This window comes from Neolamprologus brichardi, chromosome 8, assembly GCF_056152115.1.
Source record: "Neolamprologus brichardi isolate AB-2024 chromosome 8, ASM5615211v1, whole genome shotgun sequence".
NCBI classification, from domain to species: Eukaryota; Metazoa; Chordata; class Actinopteri; order Cichliformes; family Cichlidae; genus Neolamprologus; species Neolamprologus brichardi.
Window position 1 is genome coordinate 11,199,911 of NC_142111.1, and position 13,193 is coordinate 11,213,103.

Here is a 13,193-nt window from a genome sequence, read left to right on the forward strand (position 1 = left end):
AAGAGATGACAAGAAAGCTTTCCTAATAGGGTTCAGTGTTTAGAAATGAAGGTGGTCATACCAAATATCAACTCTCAAGCTCAACAGAATTGTACAAACTCTGTGTTTGGCTTATATACACTCTGTATGTTTGCACTTTTTAGTGAATCGCTGCACCTATTTCTCATCTCCATAGCAAAATCTAAAGAAATGAAGAGTGACTTTTGCAGATGACTGCAGATCATTTACTAAGCATGAATGATGACTATCTTGAGTTCTTGGCAGGCAACCTTACGGTGATTACAGGACTACCCCTATGAGCTAATGTAAACATCTTGTTTGTAAGTGTTCCCATTCAAAAGATTCAAAAACATGTACTCTACAGATACAGTGGGGCAAAAAAGTATTTAGTCAGCCACCGATTGTGCAAGTTCCCCCACTTAAAATGATGACAGAGGTCAGTAATTTGCACCAGAGGTACACTTCAACTGTGAGAGACAGAATGTGAAAAAAAAATCCATGAATTCACATGGTAGGATTTGTAAAGAATTTATTCGTAAATCAGGGTGGAAAATAAGTATTTGGTCAATAACAAAAATACAACTCAATACTTTGTAACATAACCTTTGTTGGCAATAACAGAGGTCAAACGTTTACTATAGGTCTTTACCAGGTTTGCACACACATTAGCTGGTATTTTGGCCCATTCCTCCATGCAGATCTTCTCAAGAGCAGTGATGTTTTGGGGCTGTCGCCGAGCAACACGGACTTTCAACTCCTGCCACAGATTTTCTATGGGGTTGAGGTCTGGAGACTGGCTAGGCCACTCCAGGACTTTCAAATGCTTCTTACGGAGCCACTCCTTTGTTGCCCGGGCGGTGTGTTTTGGATCATTGTCATGTTGGAAGACCCAGCCTCGTTTCATCTTCAAAGTTCTCACTGATGGAAGGAGGTTTTGGCTCAAAATCTCACGATACTTGGCCCCATTCATTCTGTCCTTAACATGGATCAGTCGTCCTGTCCCCTTGGCAGAAAAACAGCCCCATAGCATGATGTTTCCACCCCCATGCTTCACAGTAGGTATGGTGTTCCTGGGATGCAACTCAGTATTCTTCTTCCTCCAAACACGACGAGTTGAGTTTATACCAAAAAGTTCTACTTTGGTTTCATCTGACCACATGACATTCTCCCAATCCTCTGCTGTATCATCCATGTGCTCTCTGGCAAACTTCAGACGGGCCTGGACATGCACTGGCTTCAGCAGCGGAACACGTCTGGCACTGCGGGATTTGATTCCCTGCCGTTGTAGTGTGTTACTGATGGTGACCTTTGTTACTTTGGTCCCAGCTCTCTGCAGGTCATTCACCAGGTCCCCCCGTGTGGTTCTGGGATCTTTGCTCACCGTTCTCATGATCATTTTGACCCCACGGGATGAGATCTTGCGTGGAGCCCCAGATCGAGGGAGATTATCAGTGGTCTTGTATGTCTTCCATTTTCTGATGATTGCTCCCACAGTTGATTTTTTCACACCAAGCTGCTTGCCTATTGTAGATTCACTCTTCCCAGTCTGGTGCAGGTCTACAATTCTTTTCCTGGTGTCCTTCGAAAGCTCTTTGGTCTTGGCCATGGCGGAGTTTGGAGTCTGACTGGTTGAGGCTGTGGACAGGTGTCTTTTATACAGATGATGAGGTCAAACAGGTGCCATTCATACAGGTAACGAGTGGGGGACAGAAAAGCTTCTTACAGAAGACGTTACAGGTCTGTGAGAGCCAGGGATTTTCCTTGTTTGAGGTGACCAAATACTTATTTTCCACCCTGATTTACGAATAAATTCTTTACAAATCCTACCATGTGAATTCATGGATTTTTTTTTTCACATTCTGTCTCTCACAGTTGAAGTGTACCTCTGGTGCAAATTACTGACCTCTGTCATCATTTTAAGTTGAGGAACTTGCACAATCGGTGGCTGACTAAATACTTTTTTGCCCCACTGTAAATCTACCTGTTACCACCAGTGCAGGTAGAGTAAGGTAAGAGCTCTTAAAGGGCTGGAAAAAGCAGAGGCTTGTGCAGCATGTACGCATTAATCACAGTCTAGATTCATTCAGCAGACATCAGCCAAGGCCTCAATAAACTAAATAGGTTGAGTGAACCATACAATAAAAACGAGAATGAAATTCTGTATTCTGTATAACAAAATTCTATAACCTCTTCAAATGTTTCAGAGAAGCTCACAGCCACTGATTCAAATCATATACCATCTTATTCCATTAAATTTATGTTGTCTCCACTGTTGCTGTTTATGTCGTGCTGTTTTTCTGCTTTGTGGGACATTTATTTTTATGTATCATAATGTGTTTCTAACTGTTATGCTCAGCAGAACAGGAGCCTGCTGTAAACCACTTTAAATTGAGTCAGGCCAGTTAAACATGACTTATTTAATGTAATAAATGGAATGATTGAAGGGATAAAAACGCCTGGGCGGACTAAGTGACAAACAGAAGCATCGTGTGTACCATTTTGTGTACATTACCGAAGGATGGGCATTAACTTGTTCATCACAGAATGATTTGCCATCGGCAATCATTCACTGTGGACTGGCTGAAGCAAATGAATCACTGTATACTCCCATCGCTGTATAGTAAAGTTGCCCGTTTAATCCAATTAAACATTTCCTGTGCCGATTTGACACACAAGCAGCTGTAACTGGTCTGCCAGGCTTCACTTCCACTAATTCGACTCTACCTCTCGACAGTGTTTGAGGGGCTGGTGCATCTTGGAGCGTTGTTATGCAATTATCAGGCAAATAACATGGTCTGCTGTGAGGTTACTTGTACTAAGAGATTGTCCAAGAAGTCGATGTGCTCTAGTTTCAAGGACTATTTTATTTGCATGCAATTAACAGGTATCTGTGTTCCTGACAAGCACACATACAGTCTATTGATGCAACTTACTAACCGCGCTGATAGCTTAGAGTAAATCTCATGTCTTATCTAGTTATGTTGATTTTTTGCTCCAAAAATAACAAGATATCAGCAGCTAAAAAGCTTAAAATTATGCTTTTCCAGCAGGACCTCATAAATCAACTGGCCTCATCACTATGGCTACATCCATCTTAAATATATAGTCTTTCTGCAGGAGAGCACGCAAATGTATCCTTTTAAAGAAAACTTTTTGAGCTGTTACATTTCATTTGACCTCAAATGCAATGGAAAAATCCTGGGTGTCAAAAAATGTCTCCTACGTGGTCCGAAACAGGGTGAAAGAAAATGAACAAATTTCATCAAATATCATCAATCTGATGTAAGCCAGACATTAAAGCCTTTCTTCTACACACAGGATCATATCTAATCCATTAAAGAGCTTGCCTTTACGAAAGAAGATTATTAGTCATTAATTAATTCACGAGGAAATCCAATGCTGCAGCTTTACTAAGAAGTGCATGCACTCAGCGGTGAATAGGAGTCTTTTTGGTACCAGCGTGTTTTTACAAGCCACTACAGTAAAACTCAAGTGTGCCGTGTTTGAGGGGGGATACTTATGTTCTCTTTTAATTCCCTTCGATCGCTGGCTCAGGATATGCGGCGTAAGCTCGGGGTTTACTCGGCGCTAGGGAGCTATCAGGTAAACCAACAGCGGGTGCAAAGTCAGCACATCTGCAGGTTTGAGAGGCAAAACGCTGCCGGCAAGGAAACCGAGAGCTAAAAGAAAACACGGGTGGTGAATTTGTGTATGTTTGACACTGACAAACCGCGTGATGTGTAATACTTTAACGCTGACTATATACATGTGTGCAGGACTTACACAAATAGAAACTTTGATAGTAATGCAAACTGAAAGCTCTCTTACTCCTCGGCAATCCATACTGACTTGCATGAAAAAGCATCTGCCCGAGGTGCGCGCACACACACACACACACACACACACACACACACACACACACACCTCTTCTCAGTGAGCATAAGATGAAATAACTCAGAGTCCACGGGTAAACAAATGCGCACACATACAACTGCACTGACACACACGTGCGCAAACACAGTTGTTGGCCTCCCACCAGCACATCATGATGATAACACACTGTGCTGAACAGCCGGCCCAGGCCACTCTGACAATTTGGGCTTCACTCATCCAACAAACCTGTTGCTTAGCGACTCTGACTACAAACAGGGGGGAGATGAGAGATCGCCGGAGAGGCTTATTCTTGCTTCCCAGCAGCAATTTATACTTTCATAAAAACAGCGTCTCGCCCAGGGTTGCGAGCATCGAGTGCACCACGTTTTGTGGGGTGTTTCTTTTTTTCTTTTTTGTCACCAAATTTATTATCGCTTATATTTTAGTCGAGCTTTCTTTGGCAGTGTACATTTGTGCGAGCGCTCTGAGTGAAATAAAATGACACTACAACAAATGGGTGACATTTTTTTTCTTAGAAATAACAGAAGAATGCATGAAGAAGAACATTAATTACAGACGTGGAGGGGCTCACGAGGAAAAAAGGTCACTATGCAGAGAGATCTTGACCAGGAGTCAAACTTCTGTCAAACTTATGATTGAAAAGCAATGTTTTTATGTGGTGTGGGTGGTTTGTGGGCTACAATGTTACTCCTGGATTGGCATCATAAAGCCTTAACAAATTAAACTGATTTTGCAACAGTGTTTGAGAAAGACAGGGACTTGTGGTGAATTTGTGGTTCTGTGGATGTGTCCTTCAGTGTTGGAATGGTATTGGTCTACAGAGAGCTTAGCATGCGTGCAACCTACACACATGTGCGTTGAACTTTGGTTGAAAAGTGGTCCGGAACAGGAAAGTGGGAGAAGCACAGACGGGGGCTACAGAGGACCGTTTTCATTGTTTTTAGCATTCGGCTTCACTTCAGCTCTGTGTGTTAAAAGTGTGTGCAGCACAACAGCACAAGAAGTTGAAGGACATTGCACCCTTAGCTTCAATGTCCTTCTGAATCGATCATAAGTTAAGCCTGCCCTAAAGTACACCTTGCATTTTGAATCTAATGAAGCAGTAATATACAAAATGAGCATCACGTTTTATTCCATAGGATAAGAAACTAACACATGAGACCACACGCTTGTGGTCATAAATCAGGTGATAAGTTGGATCCTTTTCTCACAGATTTATATACAAACAGACTTCATTATGCAACAAGAGGAGCCGCCACCTGCTGGCGACTAGAGCAAGTGCAGGTTCAAGGCACTTCAGCATTGAGACGTGTAAGCTCTGTCTACTTTTTATAGCCATCCTCTGGTAAAAACAGAATCACGTGTTTATTTGAGTGTTGTTGTGTTTTAAGCACTCACCCAGTTTGTTTTTCTTGTGTTTTTTTGGGGCGGAAGGAGCACTTCTCTATATCTTTGAACGCTTGACTTAACATGAAAAGATCTCAGGAGGGATTGCAAAAAAAGCCTCTGTTCTCTCTCTCAGTGCAGACTAAAATTAGCTTTGTTTCTACAAGAACACATTCTGGTACAACAGAAGCACAGCAATTTGTATTAGTGACCTATATTAATTCCAAAAGTAGCACGTGCAGCGCCTTCAGTCCTTTTTGGTAATCTGATGTGCAACTGTTGAAGTATTTTTCCATTGAATGCTATGTAAGGGTTCTTCCAGCCTCAGAATGGGTCTCTGGGAGTAGATACACACAGCAGTAAGTCTGATCACCACATGCACAAAGGCATTTAACAGAAAACAGTGTTTGATTAAAACAAATGTACACTATGCTTAAGTAGATGAAGCGCTAGCTAATAAAAGACATTGGAGGATGGGTTTTGAAGAAACATCCTATGCTGGGGATAGAGATGGGGGTTGGCTGTGCTGGTGAATGTAGCTGCGTAGAAAGAACTATCTATGGTGCTGAACTGACTTAAAGCACACTCGCAGAGCACAGCAAGTGCACATCCTCATACTTGTTTACACACGTGTCCACCTTTTTTCATGCTCCGAACTTCAGTTCCAAACTTTTGCCCTTCTCGTCTTCACGTGCTTTCATGAATTTGTCTTCTTAACAAATTTATAGCTTTTCAAAAGATTGTAATCCACAGAAATCACAGACCTGTGATGTAAGTGTAGTATTTATTTTATTGTTGAGTTTAAATGTAACTTATTGAGAAGAAATTGGTCAAAAAGAAATAAGAGCAGATTAAGTGACAAGCGGGAGAAAAGGCTATTCTACATTACGTAAAGATGGACATTAACTTGTTCATTACAGACTGACTCACCATTATCCATCATTCACTGTGGACTGACCTTCTTGTCACTATACATTATGCTAATGGTTGTACCTGAGAGGGGCCATGCAGCAGTAAAAGACGACTGAAAATACAGCATGTCTCATGTAGTAAGGAAATTTTGCCGTTACTTGTTTAATCTAAAGCCTTTAGCATTTTTGAAATCATGCTTTTCTTACAAGTAATCAGAACCAGTACTTCTGATATCTTTAAATACCAAAATTCAGAAAAAGCAGTGGTAGTTGTTTTTGGTGATTGTGCTGTTTTGTAGTTTTTCCTGTACATACTGAGCCTGCAGATCTTCCAATAGCCAACGTTGCATAAATTCTTAAAGCTGTGTTGACACTGGAAAATTACGGGGCAACCAGCAACCACAGAAAGCGAATGATTTTCAATGACATGAAGCATCTACGGACAACGGGAAGTGGGCAGGACCTGAGATAATGTTTTTTCAACTTCCAATTCCGTGTTAACTCACGTAGCACAAAGCATTTCCAAGGTACCGCTGTCTGAACACATTCAGCTCCACCTAGACGTTATCACGTGCGCTTCACATTACCGTAACTCCTCAACCATTTTGAACTAGAGAGAAAATTCAAACGGTTCCTGAAAGATGAGATTACTTCATAACTTTACAGCCAATATTTAAAAAATAAGTCCAGGTGCCCTGTATGATACTTGGGTGTTAAAGGGTTAGGGAGTTTATGTTTAAGTACATAGGTCACTTTTTTTTTCTTTGCTACTGTGATACTGAATTAGGTATTGAGAATCACGTAACTCTACTGGCACTGGTAACAGCCACTGAATATCTGCATCTGTGACATGATGATTTCTAATAGTAATATGGATGACTTACGAGGGCTATGCAACCCGCGCTCATTGTTTTAAACTAGTAAGTAGGCTGGTTTGTTGCTGGACTAGCGGACAGTCTCCATTCAGCCCGCTAGAGAGCCACTCTTGCTGTGCCTCAGGTTTCCATCACTCTCACTCTTCGCGCTCTTCACCTGCTGGGTACATCTTTTGCAGCGGCTCTGGTGTCACAATCAAGCCTTCATTATCCCCGGACATTTTGTACCCAGTACGTTCTGCAATTAGCATTTACTTCAAGTGTCTATTGCCTGTTTGAAAAGGTACATATCTCACTGAACTCTGTCAATCACAAAGCTTTTCTAGACAGGCAAGTACAGCATGAGCTCTTTGTTAGACAACTGTAATGCTGGAGATTACTGAGGCCAGATTTTCATTCATTCACTGAAAACAGAACATTGTTTGATAGCTGTCCCTGCTGAAGTCACCCTCTTTCTCTGCAACCATTAATAAATAATACATCAATCTCTATTTTTGGCCATTTTATTGCCCTTTTTTTTTTCCTCTTCCCTGCTCCTATTCATTTAAAGGCAAAAGAGACAGCTCCAACTTCAACAAAAAACGTCTTGTAGCAACTCTGATAGCCTCAAACCCCTCTGGCTCCTCCTTTATGCACGACAGTGTACCGAGAGAACAAGCATGAGAGTGGGGCAATACAGAGGGAAAGAGAATGATAAAAGAGGCCGAGCGAGAACGACTGAAAGTAAGACTGGAAGAGATTGAGGGGCGTAGGAAGCGGGTGGCTTGTGAGAAAGAGACAGTGAGTGGGAGAGACAGAGACAAAGAGACTGTGGGGATGAGAGATACTGGATTTGTAATGGCAGGGAATGTGAGTCTTTTTTTTTTTAAAAAATACACCAGATGTCCACCCACGTTAACACTTCTCCTGTGAGAACGATACGAGATTTGATGGATATATTTTCAAAGTCTAGAGTAGTGGCACTGGTGGGAGTTTTTCACACTGGGGCTCTGATTTTCATTTTTATGCTGGTTGTATAATTTAACACTGACTCAGACGTAATTTTGGGTTCTTGTTAAGAGGAAGGCAAGGTTGATCATTAGAAGGACAGCCGTGCCGGTAAGCAAAAATAGAAACACAGAGCTCTAAACTTAGCGTCGAAGTTTTCTCGTTTTCTTTCGGGGCATTTAGTTTAACGGTAATCAGAGTGAATAACGTTGCCTTTCAGAATTCAGGACGCTAATTGCAGCGCTGCAGTACACAGCAAGAAGTTGTTAGATCTTAGTAGAGCCACGCAAATTGAGTTTGCAGGAGGGTGTGGACAGCTTCTGTTTGACACAAACAAAATTAGCACTGTTGCGGAGGAAGCAATATTTCTAAATCCATCTTCATTATGAATTACAAGACCAATCCGAGAACTAGAATTGAAGAAGTAGAGTTTGATCGAATGTGAATTGTGGTCACAATCTTCTCTTTTTCCCTAAGCTACCACATTGGAAAAATGGTTCTGTAAAACACCACGATGTCATCATTTGGGTACAACATGTAATAACGTAATCAATTTATCCTATTACATATTTGTAAAATGTTTTCCTAATTAGTGGATGAATTCTTAAGTGAGAACAAAAACTTGTTTTGCTGTCAAGGTAACCTCGATCACCGAACGCCAAATTACAGCCGGTTCATCTCTGAGTCAGAGCGGATGTTTGTGCCAGATGTAATGACATTTCTTCCAGGTGATTCCGAGATATTGCATTGGCAACAACGGGGCAGTAGTGGGGGTCAGAACACAATGTCACGGTGACCGTTGCCTTCGATGACGGGAAATTGAATCGATTCATTCTCGAGTGCTGAAATTTGAGCAGCCTTTAAGAGATATTGCATTCGGGTGAAAGGTTTGACCGGCTGGACAGTTAATCAGAAAAGCTCATAACAGTCCTGTTTTTGAGATGACTGTAATTTAGAATATGAAAAGTAATTTAAATCTAGATTGCCAGAGTGATGCCAGAGTAGACCATAGACTTGTGACATTGATGTTAGTTCTTCAAACTAAAAACTAAAAACCTGAATTATTGGCACCTGTAAATTTGTCTTTGGAGAGCAATAACAGCAACAGTTGTGGTTGTAAATACGTGCGTGTGTGGTAAAAATAAGGTGAAGTGGGTAGACTTGGCCAAGAAGGACTCTTTGCGTCTCCTTCTCTATATGGAGCCTATTGACTTCCTCTCTATTTTTGTTCTGTGCAAACGCTCCATATTCAACTGCACGACAGTGGAAAGAATCTATAGTAGCTACCACCATGCCTGACAGCAGCTATCCGCTGCACCTCCACACTTATGTAACTCCTTACTCACACATGCATACAAGCACATGTTTACATGCACATACAGGTACACAGTCGCTTTAAAGCCTCACATTCCTGCAAAACATACAAATTTGCATGTGGGCTGGCTCATTCGTTTAATCGTTTAGATGTTTTTCAGAATGTTACATACATATATTACACTCCCTTCAGTATATATTTGACTGATATTACTTAGCCATTAAACCCTGGCACACATGTAGAGGTGCAAGTGTGTGACCAAGTGGCGCACACCCTCAAACCTCTCATGTGCACACGCTCATTCTGTTGCACTGAAAGTCACAAGATACAGCCAAGTGGCAATGTTTACAGCTGTGGAGACAACAGTATATACCAACCAGGCGTAGTGAGACACACACACACACACACGTAGACACACACGACTTACCTGGCCTCGGCCACAGTGCAGCAGTAACTGCCACTGCGCCGCGAGCTTCTTCCCACCCGCAGCTCCTCTCGAGACTTACGGCGATTAAAGTAGTCTGTGAGTTTCCCAAAACTCGCCATCTTTTTCGCTTGTCGCTCACCTCCACCTCCCCGTCTCTCCTTTTTTTTTCTCTTATTTTTTTAATGTTGATCCGTAAAATAAGGAAAGATTCTCTTCTACAAAGCTCCTCTGTGCACGACCTCTTGACTTACAGTCTGCCTTGCTCTACTTCTACCTGGATTCAGTTGTGCAGTTTGGCATCAGCTGCAGGTCCGACTTCCCCCGTGCTCCTTCATCCCTTTTTGCCAGAACACTTGTGCAGAAGAACGAGGGCTCTGCCTTTCCCTGCCTCTCGCTCCCCTTTCGATCCGTCTGCTGCCGCACACGGTGCTTGTACGCTGATTCTCTTAAAATAGTAACGTTTGTAACTGCCTACCAATCGACACAGCAGGAGCAGTGTCTCCCCCAGTGGACAGCAGACAAGAAGGAGGAGTGGGAGAGAGAGGAAGAGAGAAATGACAGAGAAAGGGAGGGTTCCTCAGTGTCTGTCTTCTTGTGTGCTGAAGGAAGCAGGGCTGGTGGGAGAACATGAGCTGCTATGATGCTTGTACCTAAAGCCCACCCCCCTCTTTCTCACTCCAAGTCTCTCTGTTTTTTAGTGCATATTGGCTGTGATGCCCAATTGTGCACGCTCTCTCTCTCTGTCTCTCTCGCTCCCTCTCGCACACACTCTCTCTCTCTCTCATGCATGCATTCTTTCACACACAACCCTTAGACTCTCGGTGAGCAGAATCACGGCGTTCAAGCAAAGCTGGTGAGCAGGTGCCAGCGGTTGAGCATTTGGGTTCATCGCTCTGTCTCCAGCTTCGATCTCTCTCTTCTTTTCCACTCCTGTTTCTCTCCCTTTGTCGCAGACACACACACACACACACACACACACACACACACATACACTTGGATTCAACCTAAAGTGCACTTGCTCCACCATGATAACTTTCTCCAATTGTTTGTCTTTCAATTATTTGCAGCTGAGCGTCTTCAACCCTGATTTTTTTTTTCTTACCAGTAATGAAATGGAAGCACATTTGGCTAGGACCACCAGCTGGTGGACACATATATTGAGAAAATTAAAGACAATAGCAGGATGACAGGGACAACAAGGGAAGTGCAGCAAGAAAAAAAAATATGAGGATGGATGAAAAAGAGGTATGGAGTGAGGGCTATTTGTGAAGTGCCTTTTAGCGATTCACTGTGTATATATGTGTGTCTCCCTCCCACACATCCTAACAGCTACCTACTCTGTCTAATCACCGTCTCACCCTTTTTCATTTTTATCTCCAAACATGTGATTGTGACCTCATTGTTTCTACCTCAACCATAAAAATCGCTCATTTGCATCTTTTCCTGATCCAGCCGGCTCTAAAGTATGCCCATGACATTTACAGGTAATGGACGGCATGGGCACAAATAACCAACACTGCAATAATCAGCTGCTTCTCCACTGAGCCTCTCATCCTGCAGTTTGGACGCCAGGTCGTTAGTAACGGTAGTTTCTGTTCTACTCTCCCCCTTTACTACAGATTCCAACAGAGGTATTTTTCACCCCTATGTCCTCTTAGAGAGTTAAAACAGCAACTTCTCAAGGAAAAATGATACCAGAGGCGGTCTTAAAGTAAGGGGATTGTCCATTGCTAAACTGAACTGCTAAACAGTTTTTACATTGGAAACACTAAATATTAATGTTATGCATGATTAGAGGAATATTTCAGTTTCTTCAGCAACTACAATTGGTTGTTTTATCCTGACTGGAATTAGCATCCTATTTAGTATTGCATTGTTGATGCACCTTGCTAGACAATCTAGTTAGCTAGTGCAAGCACTAGCCCACAAAACTGCTGAGAGAAAACCAGAGTCTAATCGTTGCACAAAGTTGCATTAATAAAAACGGAATAATTGCACCACGGGATTTTGTATTAGTCCAAGTAAAAGAATTTGTCTTCAAAGGCATGTCTGTGTTTTTGGTACATATTACGTCATGGGGATCTAAGGGTCCTGGAGTAAATCTCCAAGAAATGAATGAAAGTCAGTGTAATGCCCTCTGAAGTCATGTGTGTGTGTATATGTGTGCATGTGCATGATGTTTGTTGCACTGTGATTCCACACTGAAGTTAATGTTGTGTGAAAGGTGTGGGCTGTGTGCTTGCAGGTTCCTCTGCTGAAGAGTTCGGCTTATTGATCGGTCTCTCCTGTCTCCGTCTCTCTGAAAAATTCTCTTCCTTCCATGCTTCTCTGTTATGATTTGCACTTCCCCTCCCGCAACAACCCATTGATCTGAGAAACAGCGTGGTCTGGCTGTATTGCCCAGCAGGCATGTTAATATTTCAGTTCAAGTGTCAGAGAGACACAGAGAACACTGACAAAAAAAGAAGCCGATGACACTACTGTTAATGAACTTTAAAGGATGTAAATTTCACCTCTTTGCTGATGACAAAATGTTATTCTGTAATAAAATCCCTGTGATGGGAGCATACACATTTTGAAAGTCAATTGGGGAGTTTTATGTAACAACAACAAAAATATTATTTGTTAGTGTTTCCAGAGATTTGAACCCATAATTGGAAGAGACACAATGACATTTCTGCAGAACTAACAGAAGAATATATTTCTTCATTCATTTTTTTTCTTCCACTTGCCCAGATTCCATTTGCACTGACAGCAGGCCAAGCAGGATATTCCAAGCATCCTTTTTCCCAGCAATGCTTTCCAGGGTGATCCCAAGCCACTCCCAGGCCAGACAAGACATTAAACTCTCCAGCAAGTTCTGGATCTACCCCCGGGTCTCCTCCCAGTTGGGTGTGTCTGAAAAAACTCCATATAGAGGAGTTCAGAAGGCACCCCGATCAACAGCAAGAACCACAACAAGAAGGAGTAGCGCCTCTACCCAACTCCAACCACACACACCCATATTTTGTTTTCAAGCGGTTTATTTCACACCTAAAACATTTAGTAAGAAATTAAACAAATAAAAGTAAACTGCAATGAATTACAGGTAGTAATAAAATAAACTACTAACTCTTTTACACTACGTCCACACCTACACGGGTATTTTTGAAAACGCAGCTATGCGCCACACGTAAACGCCGTTTCGAATCACCGAAAACGGAGATTTTTTAAAACTCTGTTTTTGCGTTTACGTGTGGACGAGGAATACAGAGTTCGTCACACAACGCCAAAGGTATGTGGTATGTGTGCCACGTTATTGTTTACATGAGATGAATTTCTGCAATGGCAGATAGAGACAAAATACTGTTAATCTGACTATCTTGAGTTTTTACACGCTTACATATACACACGCAGTT

At 42.1% G+C, this 13,193-nt stretch overlaps 1 protein-coding gene across 2 annotated transcripts in view; it reads right to left on the minus strand.

Moving 5' to 3' along the window:
• The window catches only part of ankfn1b (ankyrin repeat and fibronectin type III domain containing 1b), a 161,466-nt gene that overhangs the window by 126,655 nt on the left and 21,618 nt on the right, over positions 1-13,193 (minus strand). The window contains exon 1 of one of the 2 annotated variants that reach the window (XM_006808023.2): positions 9,796-10,369. The exons of the other annotated variant lie outside the window; for it this stretch is intronic. Within the exon in view, the coding sequence (XP_006808086.1) occupies positions 9,796-9,914 (119 nt within the window). The 5' untranslated portion in view covers positions 9,915-10,369. Of the gene's footprint in view, positions 1-9,795; positions 10,370-13,193 lie in introns of those variants that run through there. 2 annotated transcript variants of the gene reach the window in all.